Below are 13,974 nucleotides of genomic sequence, written 5' to 3'. Positions count from 1 at the left end.
ACTGTGCCTATGCTGGGACAGTTAAGGGAACTTGAGTGATAATGGTAAAAGTAGCTTAGACATTCATATTCCAAGTGATGAAAGGTAAAACAACCATAACCTACATATTTTGCACAAGTAGCCTAATACAATTGCGAGTCAAGATAAACAATGGTCAAACCCACCTTCTTGATTTATCTGAGTGTGCATTTTCAGAAAGTATTCAAATTATTTATTCAATTCTATATTCCCACATTTTATTACATCTTAAGAATCCATTATTTAACTTGTGCAAAATAACTATTAAAATGTGCACAGAGTGTGTGTATGTATGTGCACACACACATACTCACACACTGTTTCAAAAGTGCATTTAATGGCAATGTATGTTAATATGATATAATGACATGGCAAGCAATGATGATGGTGCTTAAACAGTTGACCACACACTGATCTCATTCGCTGATCGCATTCACTGATCGTATTCACATTCCATCAAAAAATAAAAAATAAAAAAGAAGACTTTTTTTTTTTTTTAAATAAATCTCTCACGTTGCATTTGAGCTACATGGCATATGAGCATGCACATTATGAGCATAAACAACTTCAACAATGAGCAACTTAAGCAATATAAAACAAGTGAGTCCAGCCTGCCTCTCTTTCTGGTGCTTAATTGCAATGTAGTTCAATTTAGTTGGCACGCCCTTTCAAGGTAGGCTAACTTTAAACTCTTGTTCTTGCCACACTAATACATCCAACCCTCTCTGACCATGAAGGTGAGCGCAATTGTAAATACTGGAACCTCTTGAAGAAATGGCGAAACTGATGGCAAGTATGATGTAGGGAACATAATTATGTAAGCAAGCTAAGCTCTATGACAACTGTCTCCATGAACAAACTATAGGCATTAGGGAGTTCAACTATAGGATCACAAGTGTAAAAGTGATAATGAACATATAATTACACATTTTTCTCAGTCCTAGCCTCCCATCACACTAGTGTGGGGGATGATGCAACATATCCGGGTCTGGGACAGGCTTGCTTTGGGACCAGGGAGCACTTGAACATCATCTATGCAAGGACTGATCCTGTCCAGAGAAGGTTTGATGGGGCTGGATAGGGAATGACGTTTTTCAAATCTACAGATTACTTTCAACTTGTGCGAGATCCACTCTGCAATAGGTCCAAAAGGTTCTGACGCCTTGACATGAGTGTTCAACAGTCTGTTCTTCTCCAAACGTGTCAAATTCAACCACAAGTGGTGGAAGGTGATGAAAGACAATGCTACCATGCCTCCTGTATTCTGGACTGTGGCGTTCACGACGGTCAGGCAGAAATCCATGGTCTCATGAAACTCCACATAGGTCTCAGCTTCACTGCAACTTGTGCAAGAGTGCTGCAGCGTGATCCAGCTGACTATTCTTCTTTTGGGCACCACTATATTTATTGTCATGGATACAGTCAGTGGTCACACTGCTCGGATTAGAAATTTTCACAGTTCAGTATGTTACAGGTCAAGCTCTTTCAGGTGACTTGATCCACAGTGAGTTCTCAAGAATCCCAAACCTTTTCACACCGTTGTTCGAGCTGCATTACTTCTCGGCACCAATACGACTCCTTGCTGTCACTGAGTAGTGTGCATGTGGGTGCTGTAATATCCCCACTGACAAGGCCACCAAACGCCCAGTGTATAGCATACAACCCAGCGTACCTTGAATGATGTGTTTTGGATGTGTGTCTTCTCTTAATGAATGATTTCCTTTCAGAGGAGGTCTGGTCAGTAGCAAGTAAATGTAGGATGCTGTAACTATCTATCTAACTGCTGTGTAATAGTTACTATAGCTACTGGAGTCACTGTACTTTCATGGCTTACTGACTGGCCACTTTCCATCAATTCAGCTCTGGGCACAAGGAAGGCTTGGGAGCTGCATGCACTTCCTTCATGTGTGACATAATCTGTCATAGTAGATTATGCATTTAAAATGTTTGCCATGAAGCATATTGAAATTGGGACAGCACAATTTAGAGAAGTCCAGCTGATGCCAATGGTACGCTCCTTGGTGAAGGCAAGTTTAGAAGTACAATAAATGGCTTGTGCAAGGTTACAAGCTCCCAGCTGCATTTTGGAAAGCAATCTAATCCTATTTGGATATCAAGGTTTTAATGCAATGCAATTAATGCGATCTTAATAAAATGTAGATAATTCAGGGGAGCCTACATGGGTTTAGAGCTGCTGCTTTTGTTTGTGCTTTGCTTTTAAGATATAATCAGGTCCGACAATATTTATGGATCAACTATGATTTCACTGAATCCTTTAAAATGTTTATTATATGGGTCAATAAAAAAGTTAGTAGTTAGTTAATAGTTGGGGTCACTCAAATGCAATTTTGGCACCTGATCTAGCTAACACTTACCAAGCTTACTTGCTATTTGATAACCAAGTTTAGCTTTACCTTTTTGAACTGATTTTGAATTAGCTTGCTTGTCTTTATCATTGATGGCTGCTTTGGCAACAATTTTTATTATTTATTTTCTGGAGTAATGCTACTATTATTTTAAAGTTGTATTTTTGCTGATGATGTTAATTGTTGATAATTGTTTTTAAGATACTTAGTTTGGCTGACTAGATACCTAGTGAGGTAGTTCTGCTTTGTCTCTGTGTGTGTGCGTGTGTAAAGAAAATGTTTGGGGAACCAGTTAGGTTATGAGGTGAGTGGATTGTGTGAGGGAGTTACATAGTATGAACAAGTTGTGATGTGTACATGGAAATGAGGTTGGTCACATTCATTTTGTGCTAGAGGTCTTTCTAAGTTATTCTTGTTGTCACATATTGTACTATTTTAACCCCATTTGGAATGAAATGCATAATTGTTCCCTGGTGGCACAGTCACCAGCAGTAATGGTTATGTAGTGAGGTTAATATTTGGAACCATTTCAGGTGCCAGAAACTATTGAAAAAATTAAGGATACTATGGGTACACTTTAAATTTATACAATGAAAATATGCATATAAAAATATATAACATATATAACATAATATATAACATATTTGTTATTTGTTATTACATGTCACCAATCCATTTTCAAAATTTCCAACAGGGTGTTAAGGATAAGTCTGAGGTGGTCCACCCAAACAGAGAAAACAGCCATGCTCCTGACTTAATTGTGATATAAATAAGGCAACATTTTATTAGTATGTTTGTATTACACATACAGCTTGCATTTTTGCAGTTTTGACAATCACAGTAGGACATGAAGTGTGATTTTGTTTTTTCATATGACTGTCAGATGAAACATCAACAGCAGTAGGAAAGGAAGAATTACATTCTTAACAAATGAACTAGAAACACTTTTGACTACTTAAATCACAGAAAAACAAGCTCATCAGTTCTCTGTATAGAGCAACTAAGTGTGCTCACACTCATTCCAAAAGATCCCTAACCTACCCAAAATATTTGCATGAGCATTACTCATAGTAATCATCCTTTGAGTTACTAATACATTACATTACTATGCCATTACATTGCATCCAACGAATAATAATACATTACTATGGACTGAGTTGTCATCAACTGGTTTGAGTTCCTTTTTCAGCTGACTAGGAAGACCAGTCAATCATAATTACCACTTGGAAAACAGGAAAATAAAGCCCAGTCCAGAATCAGAATCAAAATCACGCGCACAGGAGCCCCCTGGCCGCGTGAACGCGCAGACCGCGAGTACTCTAGTAGCCGCCCATTAATGACGCTAGACGGCGTCTACATTACTGTGGGCGGGGCCCACTGGTTTTCTGGACAAGACTCCGCCCACCACTAATTCTCAGCACTGGATTGGTCAGCGCTAATGCTCACTAGGACGTTCATTTGTCAGCTATGCCAGCTGCCGAAAGAATGGGTGCACTCCTTTAGCAAACCGGAGTACCCCGGAGGCGGGCAGGGTAGACGATTCTGTACTCCAATTAAACATCTTCACGCCCGGCACTTAAGCTGTATTCCTGCAGCCTGGCTGAAATTTCAGCGGCGAAAGCGTCTTGTACGAGCCACATACGGAACTGTTGATGCCAATGCACAATGTTGGCCTAAAATTGGAAAATAAGCAGGCCCAACTGTTTTAAGATGGAAACAAATGTCTAATATCTTCAGAAGCCTCACTTTGTTACTACTGCACAGGCACCGTTTCCATACGATTCACTCTTATGATCACTGTGACCACCATGCTTTCTTGAGTTGCCGCCCCCTCGCATGCAAGTATTTCCCCCTTAATTTTAAAGACACACTCCTCCCTCGCCACTTGCTCCCTGTTGTATCTCTCCGGCGTACGCCGGGCTACTAAAGGAGCTGACCCATTGAAAGAAATACTTAGTAGCTATTCTCATGATAACATTATGGCCTGATATTGCTATTAAAAGTACAATAGCGATATTACCGTTTGTTTCTGTGTCACTGAAGTCCATGTTATATCAGTTTGCTGTAGGAGACTGGGAGCTGCTGACTAGCTCGGCGTTGTGCGGCAAAGCTGTCAAATCGAATGCTCTCGTGGGCGTCGACCATTGACCAATCCCAGCACTTCAAATTCTACGTGGGCGCGCCTCGCTCGGGACACCGACGCGGTTGATAACGCGCCTCGCTACACCGCAGTTGGAGGACCAACCAAGCACTGCGCTCTCAGCTCGCAGTCGGACCGACCGGAAGTCTCGCTCCCCTCTTGACATGAAAAGCGTTGTTGTTGACACTTCATCGGCGACAATGGCGACCGAAGTCAGGCAGGAGCTTGCCCAGCTAATGAATTCAAGTGGATCTCACAAAGATCTTGCTGCAAAGTATGTATTCATGAAAAATATATTATTCGCTGATAATAATCAGAATCTTTTGTGTGATTTAGGATGTGAACGTCTTGATAGCATCGCTAGCTGATAGACAAACTAGCTAGCATTAGCTAACGTTATACGTTTAGCTTTTCGTCTACCAAGCCTCGATTTGTTGCCGTTCTTTGTTTCTGTCTCTCAGTAGGAAACATTACGTCCAATTGCATGTCGAAAGTTGGCAGTTTAATGTTTCCTTGATCACATGTAAACATGCATACCTCCGGCTGCGACTACTTAAGTCTCTCCCAAATCGTTAAGGTTCACTCCCTATTTCGGCATATTTACTATCCGCCAAGCAGCAATAACGTTACTACGAATTATAATATGTTTTGATGTATTAAAAGTAGAGGTGATATCATGTGGCCTTTGGTGCGCAAACACGAAAGGAGTTGGGGTTTAAATGAAATGGATGCTGCTCGGTGGTTTGCCGACATGCGGACCTAAGCCGTGCGAGCTGTCCTGCCAGCCATCTTTGGTAGTAAGCAAATGCACGCTGTTTTGTAAACATAGGCATTGCATCGCATCACAACAAGTCAACAGTTAAGATTAGTTTGGCTGTGCCGTGATGCTGTTGAAGCTGTCATTGTTGGTGATGGGCGCAGCAAAGCTTTCAGACCTGAGGACAGTCATCACATCCCCTGATGGCAGCTTTCAGGCTGAAAACCTAACTTGATTATTTGGGCTTAAAGGAGTGTCATTAAGTTTTCTGAACAAGGACAGTGACGTTCACAAATGTTTTGTTGACATTGCATGTACATCAGCATTTGTGAATATGTAAAAAAAAATAAAAATACAAAATAAACCGAAACCAAATGTTTTGTAACCTATAGTTGTACAGCAGCATTTGTGACTGTGTGAAAACATCTGCCCCTGCATATCGACTATTTGACATGTAGGACGGTTACATCTAATCAAATTGAATCAAAATTGCACAAACAACAGAAGTGCTTTGGACTGTTTTAAATTGTAGGCCTAATTTTAAAATTAGAGGCCTCCCAGGTGAGGATGCCCACCTGTTAACACTCCACTACAGCCTGCCATTCCACTGTGCATGTGTACAGTAATCATCAACAGTACAAACCATTTTGAACAAGACAATGAGCCACCAAAACTGGGATTACAGATAGCAGTAAGTGTAAAAACATGAAAAATATGTAAAATCCATAATCTGAGAAAAATAAAGCTAGCCCAGCCCTACTTGGTCACACATCAAGAAATTGAGAGAAAGTGAAGTGAATCAATTCTTTGCACAAGGGAGAGAGCTTTTGCTGCTATGGACATAATGTGAAGCAATATACTATTGTATTACACAATAGTATACCATTTACCTGCTTTTCAATATACTATTATCTCAACAGGAAGTTGGGTTAATAATTTGTGTCAAACCATTACAGACAGCTGAATAAATACAAAAGCCTGCTAGTGTATGGAAAATGTTATATTCTGGGTTTGTATTTTTGTTCATTAAATCAAACAGTCTAAATATTAAACATTTTATGAAGGCTATCCATAGATGAAGGAAACGGAGCACAATTTTTGTGGGATTGAAGCAGCAATTTTTTTTTTTTACCCATTATGTAGTTTATGTCCCTCCAAGCAGTTACTGTATCAGTGCAATGGCAACTCTAACAATTTTTATGAGGTTTGTTAGAAAAATGGTGTATTTGATGTGCAGAGCTTGGTCTGAAAAGGGGCTGAGGGAGCGTCAGTTTTATAGCTTGCTGCATTTTATAGCATCTGAGGGAACTTTGTGTTTCGATTACAGTTATCCTGTTATTAAGTACCACCAACTCTGCAATGGATACAAGTCAGATTATATTTGATGTATTCAGTGTCACAGAGATCAGATATGGAATTTTGTTTCCCACAAAATTTACATTTACATTTTCTGTAACTTCCCATTTTGGACAACCTCCAGGCATCGAAATCGATCAATTGAACAACCTGAATAGTAGTTTGTAACCTAAATATTGTCCAACTTCCTCTCTTGCTGTCATTACAGTAGTTCATAGTTCTATTTTGGGTCTCCATGGTACACAAATTTACACTCTGATTTATACCCACACCATTTCTGGGAAAAGTCATTTGTCATTGTAATGTCAGTAGAGTGCTATGCCATGTCCTTTGCTTTTTAAATAAAGATCATGTTCCTGGCAGCAGTGTACATCCATACTAGCATTGTTAGTGGCTACTAGAATGCTAGGGCATTGGCTGCTACTAAAATATAGCCTAAGTACTAAAATAGGAGTTTTTAATATGTTTTGAAGCTTTATCTTTGTATTGTTTGGAAATGTTGGAGTAAAGCTGAGAGAAGCTTATTTTCTCTCTCTTGCCTTTCGAGAGTGTGTGTGTGTATACATGTTGCATGGTTTTGATCTTGAATCTACGTGTCGTTTCTAAACTCTAAAATCTTTTTTCAGGTATCGACAAATTTTGGAGAAGGCCATTCAGTTCACAGATGCAGATCAACTGGAATCCTTAAAGGCCTTTGTCGAAGCAAGTATGCCTGCATTCTTTCAATTTGATCAGCATTTATATGCCTCTGCATTTTCATTTTAAACTCTAAACAGTCTGATTTAATCACAGCGCACTTGCCATGCACAGGATGTCTTACTATGATCCCGCTGTCCTCTTTTTGCAGTGGTCAATGAGAATGTCAGTCTCGTCATCTCCAGGCAGCTGCTCACTGACTTCTGCACGCACCTCCCCAACCTGCCTGACAGCACGGCCAAAGCAGTATACCACTTCACCCTGGAGAAGATTCAGCCCAGGGTCATCTCCTTCGAGGAACAAGTGAGGATGGATATTTGTGGACAAGATCATTTATTAATCAGTTGAACTTCAATATCCTCATTGAAGTACATGTTCAAATACGATGTTCTTACACATGCCGAACCTCTTTGTTGTCCTCCAGGTAGCCTCAATCAGACAGCACTTAGCAACCATTTATGAAAAGGAGGGGGACTGGAGAAATGCCGCCCAGGTTTTAGTTGGTATTCCCTTGGAAACGGGACAAAAGTAAGCTATTAGCTGATGTATTATTATTGTTGCCCTGTCATGGTTCTTATGATTGTCATGTTTTTAAGTCCATTTTATTTTTTCCCCATAGGCAGTACAATGTTGACTATAAGTTGGATACGTACCTGAAAATTGCCCGTCTCTACTTAGAGGATGATGACCCAGTGCAGGCAGAGGCCTACATCAACAGAGCCTCATTGCTTCAGAATGAGTCCTCTAATGAACAGCTGCAGATTCACTATAAGGTACACAACCCCTTAATGATGCCATGGCCTCATATTGTCTTACTTTTCTGGACAAACATTCTGGAAACTGCAATTTCTAAAATGACTGAGCTAAATCTGTGATGCTGTGTTTCTTCTTAGGTGTGCTATGCTAGAGTCCTAGACTTCAGGAGGAAGTTCATTGAGGCTGCACAGAGGTACAACGAGTTGTCTTATAAGTCCATTGTCCATGAGAGTGAACGTCTAGAGGCCCTGAAGCACGCCCTGAACTGCACCATACTGGCCTCTGCAGGTACTGCACAGACTGCTGTGTTTAAGCTTTAAATTTTAAATTAAGGTTTTGAGAAAATCGCTGAAAAATGCCCCACCTGCTGTAGATGCAGAGACAATAACTGCTACATTCTTTAGGCATGTTCTTCATGACTGATTGGTTGTTTTGCCAACATGTTTCATACCCTAAATATTGTCTTTCCTTTGTTCACTCTGAAGGCCAGCAGCGCTCCCGCATGCTGGCCACTCTGTTTAAGGACGAGCGCTGTCAGCAGCTGGCTGCCTATGGTATCCTGGAGAAGATGTATCTGGACCGCATCATCAGAGGCAACCAGCTGCAGGAGTTTGCCGCCATGCTGATGCCTCACCAGAAGGCCACCACAGCAGATGGTGAGTCAGATGGTGAGATAATTAGCATCTACCTGGTCTGCTATGTTGGAGTCATTAGAGTACAGTCTGGGTCCGGGATCAGGGGATTGCTGGGGGTGGCTATGCGGATGCCAATCGTGCGAGTGTAATATCTGAAATAATATTTTTCTGATTGGCTTGTTGGCAGCCAAGCAGGTTTTGGACCGGATTTAAGCATGCTTGCATCATTCGCTTTTGAATGCATTTCATGTGTTGCAAAGGAGGGGAATCAAAATTATGATTCCAATGTTTTATCATTGTCTTTCAGGTTTGAGATCCTCTGAAGTCACATTGCCTCTAAGCTAGATAGATTGGTTGGGTAAAGTGAATGCAAGACAGCACAAGGTTTTGTTTTCTATGTGTGTGTACTTGCTAGCTAGTGCATTATAGGCTACTGAGTGTTTTTTTGTGTATTTTGTGTATTGAATCTAGGCTACTGGTAAAAATAACAGACCAATACAATAAGATATGTTAGTATTAACAATACTGTATAATAAAGATGTCCCACCAAGAGGGGATCAGGGTGGGTCTTCAAGAAAATGTTCTGAAAATAATTGCTCAAAGCAGAGTCATGGCAGTGAGTTGGCATTTCTTATTACACTTCAGTATTATTGCAAGCATGTCGTGACACTCAGATCCAACAACTTTCAAACATTCTTTCCTTGTAGTTTACATTTTAGTTTCTACTTTAACTACATCATAGATCATTTGATGTAACTAGCTAGTGTCTGTTGGGTTGAGAATACAACAGTAATTTGACTGTAATTTGGGTTGTCCTCTGCTCTCTGGCCCAGGCTCCAGCATCCTTGACAGAGCGGTGATCGAGCACAACCTGCTGTCCGCTAGTAAACTCTACAACAACATCACGTTTGAAGAACTGGGGGCGCTGTTAGAAATCCCCCCAGCAAAGGTACGACATGTATGAAAGCATTGTTTTTCATTCTGACAGCATTTTTCTAGATCAAAACCTTTATCAGACTACTTAACAATCACTATAAAATAATACGTGTACTGCTTGTAAATGGTAATTAGAGATGGGCCTCTAGGTATGTTTGGCTAGTTTATGTAAAAATGACATGTAAAAGAAAGTTTGCCATGGTATTTAGTTTCTCGTGTATAAGCTTAAGCTATCTGTCATTAAGGAAAGGAGAAGCTTGAATATCACTTGTGCTTTACAGATGTCACTTGTGTAGCTGTTTGTTTCCACGTTGTGAACGGAGATGCCAGTGAACTGTGCTTCTGTTTTTCCTTCAGGCTGAGAAGATCGCCTCCCAGATGATCACTGAAGGACGCATGAATGGCTTCATCGACCAGATAGATGGCATCGTGCACTTTGAGAGTGAGTGTCACTGGCCAGTGTGTTTAAACTTTTCATATAGCAGAGCCACCTGGGCATTTTTGGGCAAGCAACATTTTAAATTTCAATCTGACGTGTCTAATCCATTGAATTACAACATGAATGGAGCATGTCTCTGTTTATTTCTAACAATAAACGCCTGACACCTGCCAGATGTTTGGCAAAATTAGTAATCCACTTAATTCTTATTCAGAATGCTTAAATGAGAGTATAACTCTTGCAAAGTATTTTTACATTTCAGTATTGCAGTATACAAGCCACTTAATTTCACCAGCCACTCCGGCAGGTGATTATTTGATAGCTTTTCCAAAGGAAAATCAATATATACTTTTGCCAATTTTCATCTAACTACATGTTTTTTCCCCCATGAATAATAAAGATGATAATTGTTCTCTTATTCTGCATGCAACTGCAGCTGTATCTATGACTAGCTGAGAGTTGCGGCCCATTTGATGTAAATTGCGCTGTGCATTGAGGTGTACATTTGGCAGAGTGCTAAACTGGTTTGTGATGAGTGAAGACAAACCCCACTTTACCGTAAAACACATTTTTTCATTTGCCATGTAGGTCAGTAGGCCAAGTGCCTGGAACTGAGAGCGCATATTGATCAAACTGCAAAAATCAATTGATTGTCCTCTAGACCGTTGCGGTGCGCAATGATGGGGAAGATTAGATATTTTGTCCAAATATCACTATCTGTCAACAGCTTTAGAATTGAACAACTCATGCAGTGGGAAAAAATCAAGACTACAATTAGGTATTTGCTGACAGGGTTTCTTTGTGTAGTTTAATCTCCAGCAAAAAATGTCAAGTGCAGCTTTGGCCAGGTGGGGGCAGCCTGTTGAAGCAGGACTGAGATTATCTGAGACACAATGCATGCTCTGCTAATAGGAAGGGGCAGCACTGTGATAGAACAGGCAGTAATCAAAGTCATACTTTTCGAGCTCTAACATGTAAATTTGTTCATATTCCTCCCTCCCCCGCCCTCCTCCGTCTTCTCTTGTGTCTCTCAGCTCGTGAGCCCCTTCCCACCTGGGACAAACAGATCCAGTCTCTGTGTTTCCAAGTCAACAACCTCCTAGAGAAGATCCGCCAGGCCGCTCCAGAGTGGGCAGCGCAGGCTATGGAAACCCAGATGACCCAGTAACCATCTCCCAAACATTCCCCTAAACTCCTCCCTCAGCCAAGCCCCCTCCCGCCTCGTCTTTTTGTCTCCCTACTCCAAAATCTCACCACGTCTCTCCCAGTAACGGAAGCACCCAAGGGACACTCTCTGATATCATCGTCACTCTCTTCAGATGTTTCCCTTTTTTTTTTTTGCTCGATGTTTGGACAGCACTGTTTTTTCACTGTTTGGCCACATGGGAAATGGGTCAGTGTTGCTCCTCTCTCAGAACGATGCCCGGCACAGCAGTGCTATTATTTAATCTCTAGATGTGACTTCATGGTATTTATTTCCTGGGTCTTATGGCATGCAACTCAAAGAAGAGCTACTGCATCTTCGTGCTTGGAGTTAACAGCTTGCTTATGATAATTTAGATGTTTGACATGAGTCCAAGAACTCAAAGATATCAATGGATTTATTGTATATTACAATTGGTCTATTTAAAACCTTTGCTTTCCAAACACATTCTCATGTTTTTAATTTGATATACCACATAGCAATACCTGTCAAGTGCTTCTTGATTTATTGCTTCATGTAAACCAATCTTATTACACACTGTTATGAAATTTCAGCAAAGGGGATTAAATTTGAAGGCGAGAAGAGGTGTCCCGGTTGTGTCATTTTAGAATTAAAGATTAGTTTGCTTGCTCCTCCAGTAGCGCTTCGTTGAAATGTTCCATTATTTCATCGGCATTCATACAGCAAAGTCATGACGTGCGGTAATTCTCCAGATTCCTCATAGTTTGTTTTCCAGCAGTTTTCTCAGCAAGGTCCGCTCTTAGCCACCAGTATCTTTGTCCCGGTTTCCCTGTGAGGAAAGTAACGTAGTCAGAGAGCTGATCTATCACGGTGTCTTGTATTTAGGAAGTTTCAAATTCAGTCCAAGTGTTTGTTTTGGTGGTTCTACCTGATGGTTTCACACAGCACACACTCATTGGGGTAGGTGACTCCATTGGACCCACACACGGGCTCAAAGACGAATGGGCATCCTGCCACTTGGTAGTTGTAACATCCAGGCTAAAGAGATGAATATGGACAGTTGAGTGAATAGCATCATGCATTGAATACAAATAACCCCATGAGTGAAGTTCAAAGTTGTTTTACAATGTATTTACTGTTGCATTTGTTGCATCAGATTACAATCAGTGTATACAACATGTTTATTCTCCCAATCAGAACAAAGTTAATGCATTACCTGTTTGTAGTTCAACCCTTGCACATCTGATAAAGAACATGGTGACAGACACAAGTTGTGTTGTTAGTATATTTACAGGAGCACACATCCAATGGATTAAATGAATATCAAATAAATGTACTTACTTGGAAGGCAGGATATAATGAGAACAACAAGGAGAGCGGATTTAGTGGACATGGTGACAAGCTGCATTGTATATCTGGCGAACTGAAAGGACCCTTTCTGCCAATGGACATTTCTTCATTCCATGTCAAAGTCCTCTATCGATCGCAATTCCAACATTTGCTCTCTCTCTCTCTCTCTCTCTCTCTCTCTCTCTCTCTCTCTCTCTCTCTCTCTCTCTCTCTCTCTCTCTCTCTCTCTCTCTCTCTCTCTCTCTCTCTCTCTCTCTCTCTCTCTCTCTCTCTCTCTCTCTGTCTCTCTATCTTGCTCACTCTCACACAAGCAAGCACTCTTGTTCTCTCTCTGTGTGTATGGACCAAAACCATGTAAACATTGGATTTCAAAGCTGGTAAAATATCACTATCCAAAAGTGTAAAAACTTAGATCTCCAATCGAGGAGGAAAAAACACAAGGCACTCCACCTGGTAGTAAAAAAGTAATTTAAATGCCTTTATTAAAGTGGTACAATATTAAAAACATGACCAACGTGTATCAACCAGATCAGGTTTTCATCAGGGTCCGTTGGATTGAATAACTTTTTCTGGCCCCAAATATTAGGCAGCCCCCATATTTGAAGCTATAACTGTTTTGTTTATGTGTTGTTTGTAAACATAAAAAGTAGACCTGTATTTAGATTTGAAATTACGTTAATGATGGAAAGGACAGTTATAGAAGACACTCTCCATCTGCAAGTCCTACTGCTCAATAATCTATACATCATCCATTGCACAGTATACTCAAATAGGTCTGACTATTATTATCATTAATGAGCTTCAAATGGTGTCCAGTGATAATATTTCCCAATTTTAATCCGTATCTATTGTCTTAACATCCATTCTATTATGTGGCTACTTTTGCCAGCACCATAGCTCCTGCATCACATCGCTAGCTTGTCTGGGAAGCTAAGCAGGTCTGGCTGTGGTTGGTCCTTGGATGGAAGACCACCTGGTGCTGGAAGTGGTGTTGGAGGACCAGTAGGAGGTGCTCTTCCCTCTGGTCTCATGAATAATATCCCCAATGCCCCAGGGCAGAGACAGGGACTCTGTCCTGTGAGTGAGCACCGTCCTTCGGATGAGACGTTAAACCGAGGTCCTGACTCTGTGGTCAATAAAGATCCCATCGGCACTTATCGCAAGAGTAGGGGTGTAACCCTGGTGCCCTGGCAAAATTCCCCCCAAAAAAACAGGCCTTCCTTCCATCATGGCCACCTAATCATCCCTCGTTACCTAATTGGCTCTTTCAGTCCTCTACTCTCCACTGAGATAGCTGATGTGTGGTGAGCGTTCTGGCGCAAAACTGGCTGCCGTGCATCACCCAGGTGGGTGCTACAGG

The 13,974-nt window shown here is 41.0% G+C and overlaps 2 protein-coding genes across 5 annotated transcripts; one reads left to right on the top strand and one right to left on the bottom strand.

The window, feature by feature from the left end:
* The first annotated feature begins 4,624 nt into the window (after positions 1–4,624).
* Positions 4,625–12,519, top strand: cops4 (COP9 constitutive photomorphogenic homolog subunit 4 (Arabidopsis)). Of its 4 annotated transcripts, none has more exons than XM_071915417.2 (10): positions 4,625–4,798; positions 7,264–7,343; positions 7,485–7,636; positions 7,758–7,861; positions 7,953–8,106; positions 8,227–8,377; positions 8,575–8,757; positions 9,558–9,682; positions 10,018–10,102; positions 11,134–12,519. In XM_071915417.2, the coding sequence occupies exons 1-10, from the start codon at positions 4,689–4,691 to the stop codon at positions 11,265–11,267; spliced, it is 1,278 nt and encodes a 425-aa protein (XP_071771518.2). In that variant the 5' UTR covers positions 4,625–4,688; the 3' UTR covers positions 11,268–12,519. The 4 variants fall into 4 exon arrangements, with proteins under 4 accessions (XP_071771518.2, XP_071771519.2, XP_078144779.1 ...); XM_071915418.2 differs by having other exon boundaries at positions 8,575–8,745; positions 11,134–12,518; XM_078288653.1 differs by having other exon boundaries at positions 9,558–9,673; positions 11,134–12,518.
* LOC144539892 (serine protease inhibitor Kazal-type 1-like) lies at positions 12,189–13,360 on the bottom strand. The gene is made up of 3 exons (XM_078286172.1): positions 13,267–13,360; positions 12,752–12,772; positions 12,189–12,280 (listed from the first exon to the last, which is right to left on the bottom strand). Exons 1-3 carry the CDS (start codon positions 13,358–13,360, stop codon positions 12,189–12,191), a joined length of 207 nt encoding a protein of 68 aa, XP_078142298.1.
* Between the last annotated feature and the right edge of the window lie 614 nt (positions 13,361–13,974).

The sequence above is a fragment of the Centroberyx gerrardi genome, chromosome 2, assembly GCF_048128805.1.
Source record: "Centroberyx gerrardi isolate f3 chromosome 2, fCenGer3.hap1.cur.20231027, whole genome shotgun sequence".
NCBI classification, from domain to species: domain Eukaryota; kingdom Metazoa; phylum Chordata; class Actinopteri; order Beryciformes; family Berycidae; genus Centroberyx; species Centroberyx gerrardi.
The sequence above is the reverse complement of the archived record's forward strand: the minus strand, read 5'-3'. Positions and strand labels throughout refer to the sequence as shown.

Bases quoted from the DNA above. Each gene is read 5' to 3' on its own strand.
- cops4 (XM_071915417.2), top strand. From the start codon at position 4,689: ATGAAAAGCGTTGTTGTTGACACTTCATCGGCGACAATGGCGACCGAA. The intron at 7,344-7,484 runs GTATGCCTGCAT...CTCTTTTTGCAG, and splicing joins AAAGGCCTTTGTCGAAGCAA to TGGTCAATGAGAATGTCAGT. The intron at 8,378-8,574 runs GTACTGCACAGA...TTCACTCTGAAG, and splicing joins CACCATACTGGCCTCTGCAG to GCCAGCAGCGCTCCCGCATG.
- LOC144539892 (XM_078286172.1), bottom strand. From the start codon at position 13,360: ATGTATAGATTATTGAGCAGTAGGACTTGCAGATGGAGAGTGTCTTCT. The intron at 12,773-13,266 runs GTCTACTTTTTA...GAGAGAGAGAGA, and splicing joins AATTTCAAATCTAAATACAG to GAGAGAGCAAATGTTGGAAT. The intron at 12,281-12,751 runs GCGATCGATAGA...ACAACTACCAAG, and splicing joins AGAGAGCAAATGTTGGAATT to TGGCAGGATGCCCATTCGTC.